At 31.8% G+C, this 27,241-nt stretch overlaps 1 protein-coding gene across 3 annotated transcripts in view; it reads right to left on the reverse strand.

Moving 5' to 3' along the window:
• Positions 1–2,090: 2,090 nt before the first annotated feature.
• CHIC2 (cysteine rich hydrophobic domain 2) overlaps positions 2,091–27,241 on the reverse strand; it is a 33,131-nt gene continuing 7,980 nt past the window's right edge. The window contains exons 2-6 of one of the 3 annotated variants that reach the window (XM_045533039.1): positions 21,099–21,153; positions 20,802–20,957; positions 7,613–7,669; positions 7,387–7,446; positions 2,091–3,518 (exon numbers count right to left, since the gene is read on the reverse strand). In XM_045533039.1, the coding sequence (XP_045388995.1) occupies positions 3,468–3,518; positions 7,387–7,446; positions 7,613–7,669; positions 20,802–20,957; positions 21,099–21,153 (379 nt within the window). In that variant the 3' untranslated portion in view covers positions 2,091–3,467. Of the gene's footprint in view, positions 3,519–4,499; positions 4,973–7,386; positions 7,447–7,612; positions 7,670–20,801; positions 20,958–21,098; positions 21,154–27,241 lie in introns of those variants that run through there. The other 2 variants (XM_045533038.1, XM_045533040.1) reach the window with 2 other exon arrangements.

Below are 27,241 nucleotides of genomic sequence, written 5' to 3' on the forward strand. Positions count from 1 at the left end.
GTGTCAGCCATTCATCACTACTTAATGTGACTTCACTTTAATTGGTCTTCTAAACACCTAGCTAAGAATGCAAAAGAATTAACGTTCTTACTGGGAGCTTGGAGAAAGATAAAAAGGCAACTCTGAACTATGTCCAGGCTTGGGTGAAGACTCTGGACATCGAGGACAGCAAAAGGATACACTGTGTCCAGGAAAATAGAAGGAAAGAGAGTCCAGGACTAGATGCTGGAGTTCCATCAAAGACTATTTTAAACACACTGCACATTTGATTTAGTAAGTATTGAAACAGCAAGTCAAAGCAAATATTTACAGTGAAACATCAGGCATGCAGCTAAAGGTTATAATTGTGAAGTCAAATACCATAAAAGTTGAAACAGTATGACTATGTACATAATGTTATATAAAACTAGTGTAGTTTGAACTTATGCAACTGTGGGTCCAACTGCACATATTACTATTTAATATCATTCTTTTACAACCAAAGAGTGAGATGGAATGTTGTCAGTTTTATATGGTTGGCCTGTGTCTACTAATATAAAGAAACAATCAGAAGCTCTCTATAAATAACACTGAAGACACAACCATGGGGAAGGTTGTGATTCTTCCTGATTTAAAATTATTCAATATATAAAACTAGTTTTTCTAAGAAGAAGAGGAAATCATTGTTTACTATTATTCAAGGTTTTGTTGCATTTATTTTGTTGATTTTAGGCCAAAATTACATGTTTATATTTTAAATAAATGAAACCTAGTCATTAAGGAGTCTTAATAAAACATCTGATGATCATTTTAGAAAGGTAAGTTGACTCCCTTGTGAGGGAGCAGCACTTTCTACCTTAGAAGTTAAATGTGTCACATCAGTTTTACTGCAGTCATTAGGTTTTGGAGTATCATTTATAAGCAAAGTTATGTATTAAAATATCATAAGGTTTGCAAAGTACATTATTTGAGAAAAGAATGTTTCTGCAAAAAAGTGGTGACTGATTGTAAATTGCCAGTAATGTATAAAAAAGATTGTAAGTTATTCACTTAGCCCGTGTAAAAGCTATACATTAGATTTTCTGCCAATAATATTTTTCCTTGGTCAATTTAAAAAGCACTATGGTTCATGTCCTACAAACTTTAAGTCAGAAAACAGAAGCTTAATCATCATTTTAAATATTTCCTTGGACTGATGTTCCTGGTAACATAGACATCTCCAACATTTCTGATTTCCAGTAACATGGGCACTTAAATTCATGATTCAAGAAAGGATAAGCTAGAATTATACTGTAGGTACCAAGCACGAAAATCTAACTGATCAAGGCATAACTGGCTTATGTTCATGCCACATATTAAGCATTCACAGTTCTTTTCTATATATATATTGGAAATGCACATTTATAGGGAATCTTTAGGCAAATGACACACCTCTCAACAAAGTCAGAAAAGCTTTTTAAAATCCTATACTTAATATTATCAGTTGTGAAAATTATCATACTGTTAAAATATTCTTGCAGAAATAATTTAAAAATAATTGACAGAAGACTAATAAGGATAAAAATTATATCTAAATAGTTAAGTTCTTCTCATAAAGCTGATCGATATGGTGCTCTATGGATTTACACACCTTTTACATAGGGAACACTGTGTTGGCATAGTCTACACAATTATTGTATTTTTCTGCTCTTTCTGAATCCTGAAGCAGATTTAGCATTTTATGGGAATATAATATTTTTCATTCTGAAACCACAGAGGAATACTTGAGTTTTTGTAGAGCATTACTTAATTAATTGCACTATTTCAAGGGGGTAGGACATACCCTAGACACAAGTTATATAAAGAGAGCAGTATCTGAATTCTTTGTATTTTGAGCTCTTCACAGGAAAAGTGTTCTATAAATTCAAGTTGTTATTTGGGGGGCAACGGAAACAATTCTCAAACAAAATATATTTTTTTAAATCCTAGCTTTTAAGATAGTTCCTAATATCCAATATAGGATATAGGACATGAGATAATGGCATTTAACTATTCAAATTTATGTAGGACTACAGTACTTTGAAGTACAAAGAAATGTTTTTTAAAAATACAGGTATATAAATTAATGAAACTGGTATTTAAAAGATTTAATACAAGGAAAAAAAGTATTGTATAGTGGTACCAATTCTTAATACAAATTATTAAGCATAGTTTATATAATTTCAAAAGTTATTCACATTATTGCTCGATACCACAGTTGTATGGAACAAGTTCTTGACACACATTAAAACTTGTATAATTTCAAGCTTATAAAAACAAAAATTTACACATAGGTCATTCACAAATCTAAAATTTTAAAATGCATGGAGATATGTACAACCAAAAGCAGGAGAAAAAATAGGTATGTGTTTTTGTGTATATTTAAAACAAACAAGCTAATCTGATTTAAACTTATATGTTACACTCTCAGTCAAAAAAAAGGTATATGTAACTATACTGAAAGGAAACTAGTGGGTAAAAATAGTACTAAATATATCCTCCATTTCTTAGTAACAATCTGTTCTAAATATCAATGGGGTATTAAACACCAGCTTCTTGTAATTCTAGAACTTTTGTTTTCTTTCAAAAACTTTTCAGAAACATATATCTAGTCTACGATTGTATGAGATTGGGAGAAATACTTTCCTTAGAAATTTTTAAAACGAATACTTCCATTCTTTTGTATATAAGATTTGATAAACAATAAAAATAACCCAAGTAAGGCCATTATTAATATCATCTTGATCAAAAATATACAGAGATTGTATGTTACTATATTTTGTGATCCTGAGCTCTAGTAACCATTAGGTGCATGCATATCATTCATTGATTTGTCTATTCTAATAAAAATAATTTAATCCTGTCTTACTACCTTTGAAGACAGAAATACTTTAAAAATTTTTTGATAGGTCTTCATAATGTTACAGATATATCTGCTATAAACAGCATAAGGAATTGTATGACAAACGTTATGTTAGGTTCCAAAGGCTATAAAGAAAACTTACTATTTTAAAATAATGACTATCTTAAATTTAAAAAGGAAAAAAAGTATACAAAGAGTGCGCTTGCTAGAATAGATCAGAGCCTTACAAAGGTGTTTTTCTATGTTAAGAATTTATAAGTAAAGGATTGTGTGTACCTTGGTGATAAAATAAAAAAGGCTGGCCACTTTTTATGCTAAGTTCAAATGTATTTTTTTGATAATACAAAAAAGTAATCTTTGAAAATCAGAATACATAACAGAAAAGAGCACAATAACTTAAGTATTAAACATCTGTATGAAATAACTGTTGCAAAGTTTGACAAAAATGCACACTTAGAACATGCGGTTATTTAAAAAAACAAAAAAAAACAAAAAAAACACCACACGATTCTGTAGAACCAATGTTATGTCACCACCAGGAGAGCACCAAGCAAGGCACCATTGGAAAGACAACATACTTGGAAAGTCTCTATAAATAAAGTAAATGCTAATCTGGTCGAAAAATTGGTGTCTTTGGTAAAAATTCTATGAGGATGACCTGTAAAAGGAGAAGAAAAAGTTTTAAGAAGATTTAAACAGATTTTTATCTTAAAACTTCAGTTATTTTCTATCACTTTAAAATTTTTTGAAAATCCGTACAACATTTAAAAATTGTAACTTTGCATTATTAAAATAGACATTTATCTGATAACCCAGATTTCCATCATTGGGAATTTTTCTTTTTATTTCTGGATCTTTACCAAACACACAAATTACCTCAGCTCTATGAAAAGGGAGATAAATAAGTAAGTAAAATAATAAAGTCTGAGAAGGCAAGTGGAGATGGGTGCACTAGACGAGTCAGCATGCATACATACATTAGAAAAGGGGGCTGGCATTTACTGAGAACTAGCTGCATACCGGGTGTTTCAACTACGTGGGTCTATTTAATCCCAAGAACTTTTCTATTCGGCAAGTATTATCATCCCCATTTTACAGGTGAGAAAACTGATGTTCCAAGAAATTATATCACCACTGTGGAGTCAGTATTTGAGCAAAAGATTGTCTTAACTAGGCTGGCATCCCCTTCTCTTTCTTTGGAATGCCATGCCATCTCTCTGCTCTTTCTTCTTTCTCTCTCTCTCTCTCTCTCATTTTCTCTGTCCTTCAAGAGGATAAAATAAACTTTTTTTTTCACTTTTATATATCTTAAAAAAAAAAAAAAAAGATTGTCTTAATTCCAAAGCCTTGCCCTTTCTAATTGCAGTACACGACTGTAGCTGACTCAGTATTTTTTCTTCAGGCCTCCTCCCTTTTATAAACCCAATTCCGTGGGTCTTCTCTAAGTTCTAGGGTTGCTTTCATTTTACAGTACCAGGATATGTAATCTCTAGATAAAGACTGGTCCTTTACCTCTTAAGTTTTTTAAAACTCTTTTTTTCTTAGGTTAGCAAAATTAAAGGTTAAAATTTGTTCCAAAAGACCTTTTAATAGAAAACTAAAGGAAAACCAACAAAAACAAAACATAGTAACACAGAAATACACAAGTTGACCAGTTAATTTTTATTCCAAACTTAAACTATCTTAAATTACATCAACTCTTTCCCGTGCTCCAATTCTGTACGGAACATATGCTTACTAAAAAAGTATTTGACTTGAACAGTGTCCAAGTCCGGTGAACTCCTCATTCTTCTCCAGGAACTGCTGCTTTACGTGTCCATCAGGCTTAGTTGGTTCGACAAGCTGGCTAGCTGTCTAGGCCAGGAATCTTCGCTTTCGCTCTCTGGTTCTCCTGGCTTTTGATCTGCCTCAATAAAGAAGGTGCTTCTACATGTGGCTCAAATACATTCCCATCCTATTGTAGTTATTCCACACTAAGCCTTTGATGCCACATTTGCCACTCTCCTGACCTGCTGTTTGCCTATGAAATATTCACTAGCTCCCTGTTAAAATACTTTGTCCCATCTAACATCTTCATTTGAGCTATATTTTCCTGCTTCTCAGGTTCCTCATCTATAAAATAAAAGGATTAGACTAGAAGACAAGATTCTTTGCAGCTCTAAAATTCAATGTTTAAATGTTTAAACTACTTAAGAGTTAGCATTCAATAAGTACTTCTGTATTTTAAACTTGTCCTTACCAAGTGGTCTTTACAATTTCAGTCCCCAGGTATGGGCATCACATTTTGTAGTGTACGTTACATAACATAAGGACTACCTTTGACTATAGTTGAGTTAGTTTGTAAAGAACATATCCTACAAACTTTTTTCCTTCAGAAGCCACACACAGAAAGTGGCCGCTTGTCTCATTTTTTCTAAATCATAGGTCTCTACCACATCTGAACAGAGAAAAATTAGCATCAAAATTGGTATTTGTTCTGATTATCTCCAATATTCACATTATAATCAAGGAGAACTATTTTCCTTTACAAATGGAATTTCTGTAAGTTACAGAAAAGTTGAAGGCAAAGAGGGACATGTGGTAAAAAGGCCCAAATTCATTAAATAAAAAAGCACTCTCTTCTTACTAGATTTGCTAGTTTAACTTTTTAGAATTACTTCTTAGGGAGTTTTTGAAGCTATGTTATTCCCATTGTCAATAATCACAAATATACATACTCTGAGAAAATCTAGAAAAACATTTTTCCCCCAGCAAAATCTTTTTTTAAAAGACAGGATCTCACTGTCCTTGAACTCCCAGGCTCAAGCAATCCTATCGTCTTAGTCTCGCAAGTAGCTGGGACTACAGCCCTGTGCCGCTATGCCCAGCTTTTTCTCAGCAATTCAAAAAATTTTTTTGAATTTACTACTCTTCTAGATATCTTTTATGATGGTGTGAAAAATAATATAATGACTTTAGTAGAAATGCTTAATTATCTAAAAATTCAAGGAAACTATTTTACAAAGCACATAGTTCAGAATGTTTTAGAGGGTTACTAAATTATTTTAGTTAACAAGAGAATGCCATAAAATAAAAATGAATATAAGAAATATAGTTTAGACATGAATGATATTCATATAGCTTTATCTGAAAATCACAGCATTGGGAATAACTTTTATGTTTTTTTCTTCAAAGTAAATCTAGAAATGCACACAGAAAATTAATGCCTCAATTTTAAGATTAATGTTTTATAAATGTAGCAAATATTTTTTCATAGAATCCCTTAACTCTCCAAAGTATCCATCCCTCTCTCCAAAATGTATAAACTCTCTTACTATCTATGAGAATACAAACGAGCATTTTCATAGGTTAACCTCACAAGTTACTTGAATGTGCTTTTTTTATGATTATAAAGAAGTATCAAGTGTCTTTCTCATCATCATAAATTAACATGGTTGATATAATAGAGGAAGATAAAATCTACATTATTCAGTTCATTAAATAGAGCTAGTCTAAGAAAAAAAGACATTTTAAAAGTATCTTTTATGTTCAAGGCTAAAAATGGGATTTGACTGTATGATAATCAAAGAACAGGAAAATGCTAACAGAAAAATGATTTTATGATAATTTCCAACTATTTAAACACTGTTTTAATCAATCTTTTATATGCACGCATACACACAATCTATGATGGCTATATTGTTTCAAAGAATAGACAAAAGTTATACCAGGTACTTCACAAAGGCTCTGAATTTAATCTTTAACAATTAACTCTTCCTTAGATCTTTTTCTTTTACTGTAATAACCTTTCCATATTTAAAATAAAACAACTAAGCTCAAGGGAGAATAAATAAAAGTTCATAATTTTCTATAGTATTCTGAACTTTTCAAAAGGAGAAAAATTGTTAAAGTAAATCAGGGAGTCAGTAAATTAAATCCCACACTGAATACATTCTAAAATTCCTTGTATATACATGCCAAATTAGATATCTTTTAATGAATAAACACAGGATGATGAATATCTCATCTCCAGCTTACTTTTGAGATAATTTTTACAAAGCAATATTCTAATAACACTTTAAAAGATTCTTTAAAGGCCACTGAGGTATGGGCAGTTAAAATCTATAAAGGCTAAAGGTTTCTTAAGCTCCAATGGCTTGGCTGAAAGGTTTTCTTCCATACTTGGAAACTTGATTAGCATTATATAAAAAAGCCATATCTAACTTGCTGCGTAACCAAAGTTGTGGTTATTCTTCATACAGCATCTAAAATTTCACACTCCATCAACACATGTTCAGGCTATTTTATCTTGGCAATTAATTTATTATTTTTCAGAACACAGTGAAGCCTTGTTTTCAAGTCATTCATAACTTTATAAATCAGTCTTGCACATGAAACCATGCATCTGTGAACCGTAGAAAATCCTTGCACTCAGGAGATTAAGCTCCTGACACCTTTGCTGATTAATAATCATGGAAAGAATAAGATCAGAAGCAAAATAAATGATCATTTAATAGAGAAACTCACAAAACAGCCCTTTAACTTACATATTCCATCATGTTATTCGTTTCACATTTCCTTTTGCTCAGTCTCCAGTGCAAGCACAGCTAGACAAGTAGGAGAGTAAAAGAAGAAAAATGAGCTCTATTTTATTGCAGCACACAGACTAACCCATTTGTCCACCTTTCATATTTTTAGTTCAACAAAAGCATCTGTTTCCATACTGTGCAATTCAGACCCCAACAGTACGAAGCTGCTCCCTGCGGTACTCACCTTGTGGTATAACCTATTGTTTTCCCATTCTAATAACTTCTCAATCGATCTTCGTGTCTGGAAGACAAATGAGAAAAAAGTTTACTCTTGACTGGTTTTAGAAAAACTGTTTTGCAGCTGCTTTTTGTGTGAAAAGAGGAGAGGTGTAAGACAGTGACTGAGTGTAGGACAGTCTGTATCATTATCAATGTTTTAAGCACTAACAGTAACCTGAACAAAAACAGTACTCTTTTTTAATAAAGATATGGCTTAGTTTTTTAGCACATGTATCTTTTTTTTTTACTAGCATCTGACATATAACTATCAACTCTGAAAAGCTAATGTTACCTACCACATGATACAAATTTAAATCTCTACTTCAAAAATCTACTACTTTAAATCTCTACTCAAAAATATCTTTGTAATACTTAAATAGTAATGAAAGTTCCTTAATACATATTTTAAAACAAAAGTAACTTAAATATTAAGTTAACAAAATGCAAATGGCCTTTAGGTTAATTCAAAACAAAATAATTGAAAGTTAATAAAAGAAAAAAATACCAGTGAGTTAAAAAAAAATCAAACTAATTTTCACATCATACTTACAAATAATGGCCACATTTAAAAGCCAGCTTATTGATTATTCCACAGATAGGTTTTCCAAACAGAGCCAAAACTTTATTTAAACCAACATAAAAGTACCAGCTGACAGTAAAATCAAACTCTTAATACTATTGTTTCAGGAATCAGCTGAGAAATTTACTCCACTTGACTGGTGCAAGATATGCTATGCAGCATGAAATGTTTCTTGCTTGGGAGTATGAATAAAGGAGAGGATAATTCATGGTGCCAGGTGTTAGGATGAGACTGACACAGCTGCAGGTGCAAAAATGACAGTGTTGCCACAAGGATCAACTGCAACTTGGTGCAGCTGCACCTTTCTTGAGAGGAAAGGAAAAAAGCATCTACCGCTATGAATGTGGCATAACTATAAGTATTAATAATCAAATATGAAAATGTGCATAAACTAGGTGAAAAATTGTTAGGATCAAGTTGGTTTTGCATAGTTTAATGTTATATAATAAAATGTTAACATTTATTTACAGTATCTATTGTAAGCTAGTTACCTTTTAGCATGTTGAACATGCTAAAAACACACAGCAGTTACATAAGTGGCTGATATAATTCATAACACCAATGGATTACCACTATTGTCTTACATTTTCTAAGCTATGTCATAAAAATCAGAAAATCAACTACTTCTCTGGACAATAATACACCAATGACTAATTTATTACATTACTTTTTTTGAACAGTCTTTTTGGCAAGAATTTTAAAGAAAAAAGTGCCCTTGTTAACAATGATCAGCAGACCTCACTTGTTTCTTTGTAAAGATAGCCTTTTAGAGGCAGCTCTCCTTTTAAATGAAAATAGGGCAGCAGTTATGGTCACACTTTTTGTTAATTTAGTTGCCAGTCAGCCCCAAATCAAAAGAAAATAAGGCTGCAGAGTGTAATTAACATTCAGTTCAGTCGTTTTGTCCCTTGTCTAGCCCCCAAGCTTTGTTAAAATTGCCATCTGAATGCTGAAGGCTGTAGGGAAATCGATTTGATTCTAATCGCACCATGAAAAGAACATGATCTAACTGCTTTCAGCCCTCCGTAAATCTGTACTAGGTCTTTAGCACAATGCAACTTCCAATTTAAAAAGCACTGAATGTCTCGTCAATGACTTTGTGAAGAAAAAAGAACAAGGAGCAGACATAAAAATTCCAATAGTTGTTTAAGCATTAAAGTTCATTTGCATCACAGCGAACCTGAAAAGGGCTGACCTCTCAAACCGCCTCTCAGGTCTATGAAGTTGTAGCCTTGACAAGCTCACATTGACAGAGCTCATTGACTCTGAAAGGCTACTCTATCAATGGTGAAAAATGGCAATAGGTTCTACTCTGAGCAGGCATCTGCCTGCCCACCCGCTGCTAAACCAATGGCAAAACCGATTCAAAACCTGAATCTACCTTGTAATCTTCCTTTCTAGGACCTTTTAATAATAGATTAAGATTACTATACAATTTGAGGTTTTACTTTTACTGATGGTTTAAAGGAGGGGGGACGATGAAAGAACTGGGGGGTGGGGAACAAGCTTTCCAAGTCTGTTGTTTTATATTAATGTATAAAAATAGTACCCAAAAGCTCAACACTGCTTTCTACAAATATTACTCAAAGAAAATAATGTAGATGCCACTATCATCTCATCAGAAATTTAAACCAATGCTATAAGAATAGATTTCATTATGACATATATACACACAATCAATTTAAAAACTTTAAACTACTTACTTTAAATAACTTAAATAGACTACTAGTATTTGACTAAAAGATAATTACAAAATATGAACCTTAAATTCCAAAATATTTATGTAGCAATTTCTGAATTTATTCTTCGCCTCTAATTAGGAGTTTAATGATAGGGTTTGATATAATAATTGTATCTTACAATATTTAAGAATTCTAAACCAAACAAATCCTGGTATGCCATATTCTCAATAAGCATCTAAATATAAAATATTTCTACAAACTTAGCAGTCTGAAGTAAAAGCTGTGAATCAGTACCATCTAATCTTGCTATAAGACTTCTTTCCTGCTTGACAGGTGAAAAAAAAAAAAACACTTGCACGTGCAGCTTAATTAATCACTGTACTTGACATCTCAATGATTTACAGTGAGGAGCAGGTGAGAACATACAAAACCAGAAAGGAACCCTTGATTTGAGTGGAACATTTCTAGCACAGTAAGGTGACAAGTATATAGATTCTAGCAGTCACTTAAAAAAAAAAAAAGGAAAGAAAAGAAACTGTGCCACAAATTATTTGTTAGTAACAACAAAAGCTCAATTAAATGGGGGAAAAAGCTTTAACTAGTAAGAAAGTTTAATACTCTGCAATTATTTTTAGTTACAAAATTGAAATATATTTTCAAGATTAGATATAATACCAATTTGACAGATACTGAAAATATTTATGACACTCCAGCATTTACAAAAGCTCTTCAAAAACTTTTAAACGTGAAAATAAGGTATCTTATACCTGCAGTCATCAAGAAATAAGAGTTTATGTCCACAAGGCTGTCAGGTAGCTATTACTGATGAAATAAAAGGTTCAGTACTGCTGAACTCTATACTTACTAACTGGACAAGCAAACCTAATCATATAAAAACCTGTTCTTGATTTTTAAACATTGATATTGACCTCCAAATTCAAAATAACTTAAAGCAAATATGCATTAGAAAAACATGGTATGTATAGGATCTGTCAACATGAAACACAGCACCAACAAAAAATCATCTTTCAAGTATTCTAAGTCAGTTTCTAAAAATAAGCCATCTTAATTTTCTTAAAAGAATTTAGTACTTGTGAAAAGCACCAGATTGATAGTCATGGGAACTAAAAATCTTCTATTTAGCTGAAAGAACAGGGGAAAGGGCAGTGCCGGCTTCAGTACAAGTTTCCCTACAGTGGGTCTTAATCCTTTTCACTGCTCACACCCTGGGGGTGAGAGGACAGGTTAGTGGTTCTTTACCAATGAATCCTCAGTCCTCTTGCTTAAGATGATCAACAAGAAATCTAATTTTATCATGGACTCTTATCTTTAATTAAAAGGACCAAGACTACCAACTCACACTATGCAAGAAAAACAACTTTTTTGTGAGAATGATGTCATGTCACTAACCTGGTATGGAAGTAGACAGCTCCAAGCATCTGGACTCCCGCCCATGTCCCTCTCAGAGCTCACTTTAAATGACTTTTTGAAAAAACAAAAACAAAAAAACCCCACATTTCTTCATTTCAACACCTTGGTAGTTATATTAGTTTGGTGAAGTAGTTCTAACACAGCCATTCAGCTGTGTTAAAGTAAAAATTAATAAGAGATTAAAAAAATATCATTTCAATTACCAAATAAAAAATAGACAAGTTGAACACAAGTACAGTAACATAACCACAGAAATTTTGGCTTCCGTTTCTTTTACTATAATATAAAATTAGGATTTCCTGAAAATTCAAATTTGACTTATTTTTGTAAATTTTCTTAAATACCATAACTTTTTAAGGAAGAAATTATTATTCCCTATAAGCAAATTATGTGCCATTAGACAGAATTAAGTCTTTTAGAGCAGCAAGGAACCATTTAGAAAATCTTGAATGTATTACTCTCCTACTTTGTTACCACTATTACTTAATAGTATACTCATTACCAATGACTCATTTATTCACAATCAATTGTTTGAAAAAGTAGTTTGTCAAAGAAGTGGTTTTCTAGATGTTACTAATAAAACCAATGGAAATCTGATGACTTTTAGAGTATTTATAGCCAAAGAAAAAATATTAAATGTGGAAACTATAACAAAATTTCTCTGAATTTTTCCCAAAGAACAGTATTATCAGTCTTTAGAACATAAAGACGCTAATATATGTTAACAAAATGTGTAAGTAGAATATCTCACTAATAACTATTTATAAAAGTTCACTTATTTAAGCCTACAATTAAAATTTGAATTGGATTTACTGGTATCACAGAATGTCAAAGTAAAATTTCAAATGTTCAATTTCTTATGTAAAACAAATTTTTAATTTTAAACTCCTAAATTTATAAGGCATTAAGCTTTAACTAGAATAATGCTTTGAATGTATTCATAATCTTATTTTAAGTATTTTTCAAATAGGAATAATACATGTCTTTAGACATTTGTGCAAATTAAAATTATTAAAATAAGTGAAACAATGTTTTTAGTTATGTTATTAGAAGAAAACCATATATAATTTTAAATGAATTATTTTACCATAGGAAAAACTTAAAAGGAAAACATTTTATTTATTTGTTTGTTCTGGATTAATATTAAATATTATATTCCAGTGATGTGCAGAAAATTAAATGGCCATATCTCAATATTATGACACATACATGAAAAACCTGGATTTACCAAAAAGACAAATGAGAATGATTCCTCAAAAGGATTTTTAAACAAATTCTCTTTCTATATGTTAAAGCTCCTTTTAAAACTTTTATGTGAACATTAACTTTTAAATAATATACTAAAACATCCACTGAAGTATCATGTACTAATTGTTAAAAGTAATATTTTTAGACGGAGATAAGCTAAACAACTGCTAACATTTTGTGTATCAAAAATTATCATCTTAATTTAGTACTGAGCAGTAACTTGTAAGTGCTAACCTTAAATAGAATTTCAAGAGTTTATGACCTAGGCTAGTGAGTGGTTGTTAACTTGTTTAGGTTACACTGACTATGAATAATGAAAGCTATGGATTCTCTCTCTCCAGGAAAAAACAATGATATGTTCAAATACATAAAATGTTGCATACAATTTAAAGGGTGTTATTAGATACCAACCTTGGATAATATTTGAGAAAATGCTAATAACATTTCTAAAAACTAAAACTGAGCTTCAATTGACAGCAGAAAATTAGAAAAACTGTTCATCAGACAAATGAATTTCAGTAAAAGGTACTAGTATTGGGGTTTTTTTATAATTACATAATTACAAAAAGAAGAATCAGTGCTTAGGACCAACAGATAAAAAGGTGGTAAAAAAAAAAAAATCACCTGCTGGTTGATTATGATAGATAACTGAGGAAACAAGAAGGGATAAGGAACCAGCATTTGTTGATTCTCACTTTGGGTCTCAATATTAAGTGCTCTACTAAGCACTCAATAATTATGAGATGTTACCATGATATTTACTAAATAGGATTATTGTGAAGATTGAATTAAAAGAGAATGTATATAATAAGCCTTGCTAATAGCAGGTACACAGTAATTACTATCTTTCTCTTCATTTGTTCCTTGTAGTCTATTATTTCATTGCATATCAATATAGATTTTACATGTTATAGCAAAATATTTTAAGTTATGTAAATATCAGGAATTTAGCAATTTGGAGTAACTGGTATTATAAACCAAGCGTTACTATCCTAAATTACATTTAAGTATGTCTAAAAGTCATCTAATATATGATATGAAAGGTTTTCTTAAATATAAAAACTAAGATGTCTCTGATTTAAATACAAAAACATAAAATTCACGTTTGTTTCTCTAGGTTTACCTGATAGAAATTTCTGTAAATGGTATTTTGTAGTACAAGTCTCTCACTATATATTAAAGCAGTATAAACATTTCCCCCACAACAAACATCATGTTCCTGAAAAACTTCTATAATAAGAGCACATGAAAGTGAAGAAAAAAAGGGTAATGAAGATTAAGATCATTAATGACCATATGAAAGCCCTTATATTTAACAAAACAAAGCAAACTGGATAACATTCTAAAAAAAATAGCATTGATTTTCTACATCTTCAAACATTAATAATAGCAGTCATAAGAATCTATCTCATTCATCATCCCCAGTACACTAGGAAATTTTCAGGATTTCACCTTCACTAAAATTTCAATATTCTTTCAAATTTGTTTTGTTTTATTATCTGCAATATGTTAGAGATATTTTTCTTTACCTAATTCTTCATCTAGATGTTCAATGCCTTTCATGTTATGATTCAGCATTACTGACTACAAATGCTCAAATCCCAAACACCAAGTAATCAGTTCTGAAAGTTCTGGTAACTTTTAATATTATAAGTATAATCCAAATTCCTTTCAAATACAAATATTTTTAGCTTTCTGCTTATGATTTCCCCAGGTTCACCTTCCTTTGAATTTCTTTAAGCCTTTCAAGGCCACATTCTCATTAAAAAAAGAACGACACAAGACTCTACTATTCACCTCTCCCATTTAGATTCTCAACCCCTACTGCACTCTCACCGGAGTAACTCATAATTACAGAGTAACTAAACTTGAAGTTGAGACAAAGGGTATTCAGAAGCAAACTCAAGTAAACTAGAACTTCAAGTAAAAGAAATATAGTAAAACTGAATTACTATTTATTTGTCTGCATACAAAACACTTTAAAAAAAGAAAAATACAGGTCCTTTTAGCTGAAGTTTCAAAAACTAAATAGCAATTATCTTAAAAAATGCAGAGAAGGAAAAAAAAAACCTAAGAAATCTATGTGAAAATATTTACTAAAATATTAATTCTTTAGATTTGAAATAAAAGTCAACACTGAGAATTTCTTTTTAAAGCTTGGAAATAGAGATAACTTGGAGTCCTACAGAGCTCAATTTTCAAAAATTATAGATTTTTAAAGTTGGAAAAAGTACCTGAGAGGGGAGTTAGCCAGGCCTTTTCTCAGATTAAAAGAAAAGGAAAGGGAAGGAAGAGAAAATCCCTCAGGCTCCAAGAGGTTTTAGGTGACTCTCTCAAGGTCACCCAGCTTCAAACACCGGTGTTTTACCATGCTTTACATTTTATCACACTGCTCCTACAGAAAAATGTCTTACTCTAAAAGGCAAGACACTTCTATTTACCAAGGAATCTTGTTTTGACTAGTAAGGACCGTATCTTCTGAAGTGTTATGATCTTGCTAACTCAAGAATGCTAAAGACCTGAAGAATACATTAATTCAACAAATATTTATTGAACACCAAGTATTTAATAGATGCCAGGCACTGTGAGAGGCAGCAGGATACAGTAGTTAACAAGACAGTCACTGAGACTAATAACACCAAAATGATAAAATAGCAACAGCCTTTAACTAAGCACCTTCTATAGGCAAAATACTATATTAACTATTACACATGCACTTACTCTAATTCTTAAAGGGTTTAAAGAGCAGTTTGATGTGTCACATTACAAACCAGTTGCTTCCAGCACCCAAGTGCAAATCCTAGCCACCCCATGTTGCAGGCTACTTCCCTATTCCTAAGTGATTGATTCCCTGACATAGGACTAAATATAAATAAAAACACAAAGGAAATAGAAATATATTTACAACAAATCCATATAGAAAGCACTTTTAGAAAGCCATACAGTTCTGTTCATCTTATACAGGAGAGTAAAGTGCTTTTAAAAAGGAGGTAAGATAACTAAAAAGGTTAAGTAGTTGATGTATAAACAGCACTCTGAGAGGCTGAGGCAGGAGGATTGCTCGAGCTCAGGAGTTCAAGACCAACCTGAGCAAGAGTGAGACCCCATCTCTACAAAAATAGAAACATTAGCTGGGCGTGGTGGTGCGCACCTATCATCCTAGCTACTAGGGAGGATCACTTGAGCCCAGGAGTCCAAGGTTGCAGTGAGCTGTGATGACACCACTGTATTCTAGCCTGGGTGGGCAACAGAGTAAGACCCTGTCTCAAAAAAACAAACAAAAAAAATCCAATACTATATAAAATTTGTAGAAAGGATGTAGTCAAAGCAGAGCTTTAGAGGGAAATAGTTAGCATTAAATGCTTACACCAGGAATAAAAGGGCTAATCAATGACTTTCACTTTAAGAAACTAAAAAAGAGAGTCAATTAAATCCAAAGCAAGAAAAAGAAATAATAAAAATAATAAGAATCAGTGAAAGTTTCTGACATTGTATTCTGTTTATTTATATATAGTTTAGCCACTTCTTTTTTCTTCTTTGCTAGCTTCCACTAGGTTGATTAAACTGTACATATTTTCTACTTTTTCCACTACTAGTTTATAAAAAATATCAATGAAAGTGAAAACAGAAAAATAGAGAAAATCAAGAATAAAGCAAGGAATCCACTCTTACCACTTCTATTCAACATTTTACTGGAAGTCCTACCCAGTGAAAAAGAAGAGAAAAAGTAACAAGAAGTATACAGATTGGAAGTAAAACTGTCACTATTCTCAGATAACATAGTTTATCTATGTAGAAAAATCCATGGTATCTACAAAAAAGTTCTGGAATTTAGTAAGTATTTGGCATGGTCAAAGGACAGAATGTACAAAAAATCAACTGCATTTTTATGTACTAGCAATGAACACTTGAAAATCAAAATTTAAAAACACAATACCATTTAGAATAACACCAAACACAAAGAAATACTTATGTATAAAGTTAAAATACGATCGGAATCTATATGCTATATAGAAAAGTACAAAATACTAATTAAAAAAACATAGACCTAAATAAATGAAGAGGTATGTCATGTTCACGGTTTGGAAGACTTAATATTGTTAAAATGTCAACTCTTCCCAAATTGATCTATAAATTGAATGCAATCCCAACCAAAATCCCAGCATTTTTGTAGATATTAACAAGCTGATTCTAAAATTATTTATATATATAAAGGCAAAGAAATTAAAATAGCCAAAACAATCTTGAAAAAGAAGAACAAATTTGGAAGACTCACCCCACCTGATTTCAAGACTTACTATAAAGCTATAGTAAATAAGATGTTGTGATATTAAGATCACGATAGACATATAGATCAACAGAAGAGTCTAGAAACAGACCCACTCAAATACTGTCAACTGATTTTTGACAATAAATGTCAGTGTAATAGTAATTCAATGGAGAAAGGATAGTTTCTTCAACAAATGGTGTTGGAAAACCTGGAAAATTACATGTAAAAAACAAACAAAAACAAAACTTTGACCTGTACCTCACACCTATACAACATTTAACTCAAAATAGATCACAGACCTAAAAGTAAAATGCAGAAGAGATCATAAGACAAAATCTTCATGACCTTGGTTTAGGCAAATTCTTAGATATACTAAAAGCACAATTCATTTTTTATAAAAGTGATAAATTGAATTTCATCAGAAGCAAAATCTTTTGCTCTGCCAACTAGATATTGGCAATAAAATGAAAAGACAAACTACAGACTGGAAAAATATATCTGCACATATCTGACAGGGGACTTAGAATTATGTAAAGAATCCTCAAAACTCAACAAGAAATAATTTTTAAATGGGCAAAATATTTCAACCAAAATTTTTAACAAAAAAGATGTGCAAATGGCAAGTAAGCACATGAAAAGGTGCTCAATATCATTAGTCATGAGGGTAATGCAAATTAAAACCACAATAAAATGCTATTACATATCTATTAGAATGACTAAAATTTCTAAACTGATAATACCAAGTCCTGGGACCTCTTTTGCATTATTGGTTGGAATGCAAAATGATTCACTCACATTGGAGAACAGTTTGGAAGTTTCTTATAAAATTAAGCATACACTTACCATATAACCCAGCAATCCCACTTCTAAATGAAAACATATGTTCACCCAAAAATATGTATATAAATGTTTATAGCAAGCTTTATTAAAATCACCAAAACTGGAAACAACCCAATGTCCTTCAACTGGTAAATGGATAAACTGTGATACATTCATACAACGGAATACTACTTAGCAATAAAAAGGAATATACTATTAATACATGAGAGAAATTGATGAATCTAAAATGCACTATGCTAAATGGAGGATGCCAGACTCAAAAGGCTACATATACTGTATAATTCCATTAATATAATATTCTAGAAAAGACAAAATTGTAGGGATAGACAACAGATCAGTGGTTGCCAGGGTTTAAGAGTTGAAGAGGATTTGATTACAAAGGGACAACACAAAAAAATTTATATATCGTGAGAAAACTGTTACATATCTTGACTTGAGGTGGTGGTTATACATACAACTCTATGCATTTATTAAAAATCATAGAACTGTACACTAAAAAATGAATTTCATTGCATATTAAAAATAATTTTCAATAATATGGCAGTTTAGAAAAGGGAGAGGCAATCTGGAAGTTCTAAAAAAATAAAAATAATAGGATAATTAAAAACAAGGTCTCAGGAAGAAGATCTGGTCACAAAAAGAAGGCACTAAGCTGGGGATGGGTTTCAAAAGCAAAGCAGAAATCTAGTTACCCAAATCAGTGAATAATGTCAGGAAGGTGTAAACGCTGAGCTGCATATCAAGTATGTCTTTGGTCCTGATTTGTCTCAGAGTCTGAGACAATTCTAACTATATAAGAGGATTCCACATCACAAGTGAGGAGAAAAGAGAGGTTCACAGGCTGGCAATCAAGCAGAGTTTTAGCCTTTTCTTATACCAGTACTTCTAAATCAAGGGTTCTTAACATGTAATACCTAGAAAGAATTCTGGGAATACATCAAAGTGGGTGAAACAAAAATTCATCTTCATTTTTCACCTCTAACTGAAATGTATCATATTTCCTTAGGTTATAAATGTATGCAACTAAATTCCATAGACTAAATGGGACCTGTGTCTTTATCACTCATAGAAATCACAGATTCTTCCTATCATGTTACCATGTATCTGCTGTTATTTTATATGCATTAATAAATCATATATTTGAAATTTTATAGTATTTTGATAACTAGATTTTATATAATTTGTTTCATTTGTAATCTTATTTTATTTTATACATTTGATATATATTAAATGTTTTAAAATACATATAAAACATTATTCTAAGAAAGTGTTCATAGGCTTCCCTAAACTACCAAAGGGGTCTATGACAAGAAAAAGGTTAAAAATCTCTGCTTTAAATTATTCTGCCCCATTTTACAAATCACCTGTTTCTCCAGGGCCTCTAATACCCTTCATACATGTGTGAAGTGTCACTCTCTCTCTATGGTTATATAATAGTTTACACAAGACAGGGAAATAAACAGCTTTAAAAAAAAAAAAAAGCAAGTCATATTTGCTTATGTTCCCTAAAGATAGAGTCCATACAATATTAAATATATCAAATAAACTTTACACCTAGTCATATATATATATACAGAGATCTTAAACTGAATACTACAGTGCTAAAGGAAATATACTTTCTGAAACTACAGATGGAACTAGCCTAAAAAAAAATCTATCTTAAGTCCCAGATAAAAAGCAATTTAATGAAGCCATCTCAAAAAGGACCTTAAGTTAATAAGTATGTGTGCAGAAGTGTAAGACGTTTACCTTTGTTTTCTAAATACACTGTACACATACTGCACTATCTTGTGTCATTCATTACAAAGTAAAAAGAAAAAAAAAGAGGTTCTAAAAACAAACACAAACAAAAAAGCTAGATATCAAAGATTTTTATAGCAATAAAACTCTATGATTCCTTAGGTTATGTAATGACAACAATTAGAAACCAAGTGAGATATAGCAGTTACTTATACAATGAAACACTCAAATAGTAGAAGGGAATGAGCGGATCTAAACTACAAGAGAGCAGCAAATTCAACTGTGGATCCAGAGACCATCAGAGATGAAAAATATTTTCTATGGTCTAAAGATGATCTGGTGAGAACTATGAAAAATAAATATTCTGAGAAAAAATATTATACACATCAGAGTAAATATTACAAAAGTAATTCTATAACAAAGGCATTATCTCCTTCCTATCAATAAAATGTACCCGTTAAAAAATTTTTAGTAGGAATACACCTCTTATATTTTATAACAGAAATCAAGGGACAAGAATTTGCTTTCCCATATTTCTTACCATTATTTGGTGACAAAATGAATTGTAGCCATATGAAACCATTCATTCAACTTAACAGTATATCATTTTTATACATATGAATACCATCTTTTTAAAAACTTTAACAGAAATATAATGTAATCTATACTCATTTGCCATCTATACCAACATCTTGGGAATTTTTTATTACAAGCAGTCAAAATTGAGTCTTTAGTTTTTTTTCTGATTAAAGAATCATTACCTTACAAAAAATACAAAAAAAAAGAAAAAGAAAAACAGAATTCCCCATAATCTTACCAACTCGAAATAATCATGAAAACTACTTTATTTCTTCTATGGGTACTATCTTACTTATCAGTAATAATGCTATTAATCAATTCGTATTAACCATTTCCTTTGAGCTATTCAGCTTAGAGCTTTCTAAGCACTATTTAATTTTATCCTTACAACAATCCTATTCAAGTAGTAGACGAATATTTCACAGTTGTTTCAACAAGAGTTTAAAGAGGTTAAGAAACATGTCTAAGGTCACAGAGATAGGTGGTAGAGATGAACCCAGCATCCTTGATTATTATACTATATCACTATCACTGCAACATATAGACCATGCTGTATTCTACTCTCTGCTCCTAAAATTATAAATACAATTTTTAGATGGCTGTTTAATATAACAGCAGTTGGATATATAACAATTTTACTTAATCACTCCTCTACTGGATCAGATTATTTTTGGATAGTATTCAGGATAGTATGATTTATTCAACATAAAAAATAAAAGTTAGATAAATGCAAGACTTGCTTGTCTACTTCTAAATTTAAATTAAAATATATAATTCAACTTACTCTTTTACTGAGGCAAATAACTGGCCACATACTGCAACCTAACGTGCAGCAGCAACAAAGGCAGCCACAAAGTAGCCAACGTACGTTAACAGGAAGGTTCTTCTTAAGACAACTATTAACTCTGTTGATGCTGGCTTTAAATTCTTCAGGTGCTACCTAAAGAAAAATTTTAAGAAATAATAACATTGCAATATTAATGTCAATAAACATGTCTCAGTTGCATACTTTTTTTTCTAATTTACTAGGAAAAAACTTTAGTTTTGAGGCATATAAACAGTATATAAATAATTCACTCACTTTTCCAGTTAATGAAGAAGGGAATTCTGATTCAAATTTGTTGCTCAGCCCAAATCTATTAAAAAAAAAAAAATGAGAATGTTATTACATATCATTGCTGTAAAACATGTAGACCATCTAACTTAAAGGTCAAGTAAATATTAATAGAATGAAGATTCATAAACAGAGCAATTTTGAGACATATAAAGTCTGAGACAGAAAATCATTGTAATAAGCAAATTTACGAAAGGTAGCAAGCAATTATTACAGCAGTTAAACAAAAACTTTTGTATTATAAGAGGCTGAATGTTAATTAACCAGCAATATATAAACAAAAGAATAAATGGTTCACTTAATTTGAGCTACCACTTGTATATTAAAAACTGTAAAGCATATTATTTTAATAGATGGCCTAGCAATTTTTTCTAGCTTTGAATGTTATTGGTGAAGATAAGCAATGGTTGTGAATTTTAGCAGGTGATCTTGCATATACACAAGCAATGAGAAGTAAAGATGAAGAGGAAAGAGTGGGGAAAGGAAGGAAAAAGGGAGAGAAAAAAATTAAAAAGAAAGTGGAGATTGACAAAGTGCTACCAAGAACTGTCTCAGTTTTCACTCAATATCTACTTAATTGTCAGTGCATTAGACGGTATGAAAGAAAAATGCGGACATCTGCTATATCTACTTCTATTCCTATTACCTAAAAGACCTTTTCTTGAATCATGGTTAAAATATTCCTTGGCTTTAGAATTGATAAAAGATTTAAACTATTTTCAAAGAATGGCAAATATGACAAGAAGGTAAAAGACATAATAAACTTAAGAACCTATTTTGTTCTTACCTATTAGAAGTCTACTAGTACTTGGAGAAAACAGAATTCATTCAAATGGCAAATATTGTGCCACCTTCTATATAACACTTCAGGAGATCCAACAATAAGCAGGCTTTTATAGCTTTTTTTTTTTTTAAGAAATCACCTTCATGGCCAATTTTGCTTTTATATAATTTAAGCTAATTTTGAAAGTTCATGTACTACTGGGTAAAGCTCTGAAGAAGGAACTCCAACTTCATACCTAAATCTAAGCAGAATCTTGAAATAAAATAGGCTTGTTTTACTCATATCCCACATACTTCCATTTCCCTAGCTCCTCATTCCTACAATCCATAGCCATACCTCAAAGAGTAAACCACTCCCATCTATTACCCTGCATTCTTATCTTCACCCAATTCAGACTTTCCCTTTCCTGATAGCTCCTTCCCTTTCCAAACCTTTCTATGGAACTCCTAATTTGTAGATCTGCTACGACCAGTAAACCTCCTTATATCTTCTCTTAAAAAAAAAAAAAACACCACAATAAATTTATGTGCCATATAATGACGTTTTGGTCAACAACGGTGACAATGATCCCATAAGATTATACTACTCTGTTTTTACTATACCTTTTCAACGTTTAGATATGTACAGATACACAAATATTTACCACTGTCTACAGTATTCAGTACAGTAACATGTTGTACAGGTTTGTAGCCTAGGAGCCAAAAGCCATATCAGATAGCCTAGGTGTGTAGTAGGCTACATCATATAGGCTTGTATAAGTACACTCTATGATGTATGCAAAATGACGAAATCGCCTAAGGATGCATTTCTCAGAACCTTGGTTAAGCATCATGTAATTGTATATATCCTTACTTTAACCAAAACAGAAATCCTTAACTCTAGCTCATTCCTGACATTATATATTCTGAGGAAATTCACCTCCATCTAATTTAGCAGTCCATTCACTGTAATATACTCTGGATATTGTCGTCACTTGCGATTGTATCATCTCTGAAATTTTGAACTGTGAAATTCTCCTCCTACCACTACCATCAATCATTTCATTTCTCCCAGCCTTGCCAAACCTTTTTTTTTTTGGGTGGGGGGGTCCTCTGGTTATAACTTACTGCTTCCCACCCCTCTGCAGCTCCCTCCACTTCCTTCTTTATCTGCCAGACTACCTAGGCAATTATTTTGACCATACTCCAACACACACCCTTCTATCATCTCTAGAGTGTTCTTTGTCAACCCAGGTTCAATTAACCTGTTTACTTTCTTCACTTTCTTCACATTGCCTAGAGATACTGGAGAAAAATCACGTAACTATTATAAATATATTATTTCTTACTTCAGTAAATATTATTATAGCAATCTTTATTCATTCCCAATCGGTTTCCTTTTGTACTTAGTAGTTGTTGCTCCTCTCTTTACGTGCTAAACTTTATCCTCACCACTCACATTTTTTGCAGATAACCACAGTCAGTAACTCCAACAAGAGAAAAAAATATTGTTGACTATGAACTGCTTTACCTTTCTACCCCTTTTTAGGATTTACTTATGTCTTCAGTATCTTTATCATGTTTCTCAATGGGGAAAGCTGCCCAAAGCTAACCATTTGCTCCTGATTCCATCTTCCTAGACTCCTCTGCAATCTACTGCATTTCTCCCTCTGTTTAGGCTCCTTTTACACAGCCTAAAAACCTTCACAAGTCTATCCAGCCTGAGAATCCTTCTTCTCCCTCAGTGTATCATAGTATCTATCCCTCTTCCTTCCTCAACCAATGTCCTGAAAGAGTTCTTTACATTCACTACCTTTACGTTACCTCCCATTCATTATCCAGACTATCACAGTCCAGGCACTTTTACCCACATTTCTTTACTGATGACACTGCTCTCAAAAGAGCAGCTGAAAACAGCTCTTTTCAGGAAGTCCTCTTTCACATGGCATTCTCCTAGCAAAGAGCTTGAGCATCAGAATGCCTCACTTGGCACAGGCCACAGCAAATACCTCCTTTGCTACATCTTTCATCCCTGCCAAAGCACTTTTTTTTTTTATATGTCTAGGCCAACCAAAGCATTACTACCAGGTAAAGTTTTAGCAAGACCATCTTATATTTTATTAACTAGATCAGAAAAGCCACATTTCATGTTTGTCAATATAACTGCAAAATACTACCTTTAATGATTTTGGTTTGATACAAACTGCTAAGTTTTGATACTACCTTAGTGCTGGCTTTTTAATTTTTTTAAAGTTTGGTAGGACACAGGGATTATTAGAATAAAAATGGGATATATTTTAGTTTAAATTGACAGAATTATAATTACTCCTTGTATCTACTATGCTCCTACAAGTTTACACAGAAGTTTTCAAATACAGTAAAAATAATTTACTTTATTCTAAGACGAAGTACAAAGGCCAAATTTCATCCCATAAAATAACAATTTGATGTGCTTGAAAGAATAGCAAAGGTTCCTGCATTGGATAGGGAGCTGAATTCCTTCAGACTCTAATAACCAAACATTCTACTAATCCAAAAAGCTGGAAGTAGCACCTAATAATTTAAAAAGATGTGATTCAAGGTGGGTGGCATCTTAATTCAGTAATCTATCAAGACTAATAAATAAAATTATATTTTAAAAATATTTTATGTTAACAAGAGTCTTAAAATGAAAAATATCATGTGCTATCAGTGGAACTATAAATTGTTACAATCATTCTAGAAACCAATTTGGCATTAAACATATTTATACCTTTGTCACAGTGATTTTTCTTTTAGAAATGTAACCTAAAAAATAACCTGTAATATGAATAAAAATTTATGCCCAAGTAAGTTCACTGAAATTTTATTCATAAAAATACTTATTCACAACAGAATAGGAATGGGTAAGTAAATTGTGATATCTCAATACAGAATATTAGACAACCATTAAAAATTAATAACAGGGAAAGTATATATATTGCTAAGTAAAAAAAGAAAATTCAAAACTGTACTTACACCATGATCTCAACTGCAAAGAAAAAAAATCTTATAAATTGATAGAATCTTCAAGAGTACAATCAGATAGTACATAAAAAGAGTCTTAAAAATTTTTTCTACCCTTTGACCCAGCAATTCTACTTCTAAAAATTCATCAGAAGGAAATAGTTACAGTGGCACAGCTACGTTAACGAATAATCAAGTATTCTTCAGCATTACTTCGGTTGGAGAAGGCATATTAAAGACATTTTGTTTCATCTGCTTTTTAAAACAGGACTATTTTTCAGTACTGTATAGTTGTTGTTAAGTAAATACTTTAAAAGCGTTCTGTAATATACAATACAATCATAATTTTTTTCTATTTGAATCTTTTATTTGGTATTAACTAGGTATTTTATCATAAGTAAACAGAGAGGTTTAGGTTCACTAACCAATAGTTTTCTTGAATGCATTTCAATCTTTTCCATGGCTCAAGATCATATAACCCCAGGTCCTTTTTACTTCAGTTTCTAACTCTTCTATGTTCCTTGTATCTCCCCATATTAACATCTCTTAGAATTCACTATTGTGCTGTCATTTTGAATTAAGATATGTTTTGAACTCAGGGTGAATATTGCCTTATAAATACAGAACTGCAAAAATCTGGCTATTTCAACTTGTTTTACCCTTAGCCAAAAATATTTGTTCAATGTTTACTTTCATAACTTCTGAGTAGCAGTGCTATTTTTAGCAGTGAAAGTTTTAAAATAGAAATATCTTATATTCAATTAATGAAAAGATATGACACAGCTCAAAACCATGTATACTAGAGAGAGTAGCCTGTTACTCTGAATCCCTAACGAGGAGCTCCCTACACCCTGGCTAATTAGACCACAAACAGACATCTGTTTTAAGAACAGCTAATCCCTGGGCTGGCTAACAGCATATGGGATAGCAGAGCCCAATAGTCCTGTGCAACTTAGACAACATTAACTAACTCAATCAGATCTCTCTTGAGGTATTTGAATATAAGACACTAGTTGGTAATATGAATAAGAGCTGAAAGACAGAGAAAGGGCTTAAAGTGAAGCCTAGATATAGTGAAACCATAAATAATTGGAAGTCAAGAATAAGGTGAAGCCAATAGTAAGCAGAAACTATGAGATCATCAGACAAGTAACAATCAATGGGCCTGATCAGGGAGGGTCTTCCAGGCCATTAAAAGGATGCTGAAGAAGATGGGGAGCCTTTGGGAAGCTTGATACAGAAAACAGACACGATCTGATTTACGTTTTAAAAGGATCATTATGGCAGATGTACCAAGAGACTGTCAAGGGGGAAAGCCAAAGGTGGAAACAGAGAAGAATAGTATCAAGTGTAATGCAGAAGGAAGACTGGCAATTCACACCAGTAGTGGAGGTGGCAAAAAGTGGTCAGATTTCAAAGTTAGAGCCAATGGATTTCTTGACAGAATGGATGCAGTCAAAGAGAAAGAGGGAAATCAAGGATGCACCAAAAATTTTTGCTCTAAACAATTAGGGTGCTGGATCTGCCATCAACTGAGAACAGGAAGGCTGCAGCTGACACTGATTTGAGAAGAAGATTATGAATTCAGTTTTGGATATTTTGGATTCTGAGATACTCAACCTGTGTAAATCTACAGATTCAGAAACTTTTATTTCCCTATAGATAATGACAAGACCCATGAACATATAAACTAGAAATTTCAGACGCACACTGAACACATGGATTATGCAGATGGCAAATGAAGACAGTACTTATTTCCTAATGCTGAACTCTGAGCTCAATGGAATCAGATCTGTAGCTATTTTTGGAGATGAAGTCATAATTATGGAAGAAATTAACAGATTTTATATATATATAAATCATGCTTTAAGTTTATCTGGTTGCCTCAATAAATGTCTGAATGTCAATGTAGCTCAAAGAGGAAGGGATAGAACTCAAAGTGTACTCCATTTGCCCAGAAGATACAGAACCCCTGGAGCTGGAGACATATATACAAGTCTCAGAATTAAGTCTAAAAATTTTAACTCTGTGACCAAATTTTGAACAATGTTTGAGTTCATCTAGCTCTGTGAAAGTATAATCTCATTCATGAAACTAGTGAAATCAAAGACTTAATTGTTTAAATTGTGTATAAAATGCACTCTATCATAAACCTCATCCCTATACACAGTCTTATAATAGTCTAGCATTAGCATTTTACCAATTTTTAATTATTAACAATTACATGTTATTAAACAGTGAAAGTTACATAAATGTATACTTACTAAAATTCATGGTAGTAACTAAAATTTATTTATTTATTTTTATTTTTTAGAGATAGGGTCTCACTCTGTCACCTGGGCTGGACTGCAGGTGGCAAGGTC

This window comes from Lemur catta, chromosome 19 (genome assembly GCF_020740605.2).
Source record: "Lemur catta isolate mLemCat1 chromosome 19, mLemCat1.pri, whole genome shotgun sequence".
Classification (NCBI taxonomy): domain Eukaryota; kingdom Metazoa; phylum Chordata; class Mammalia; order Primates; family Lemuridae; genus Lemur; species Lemur catta.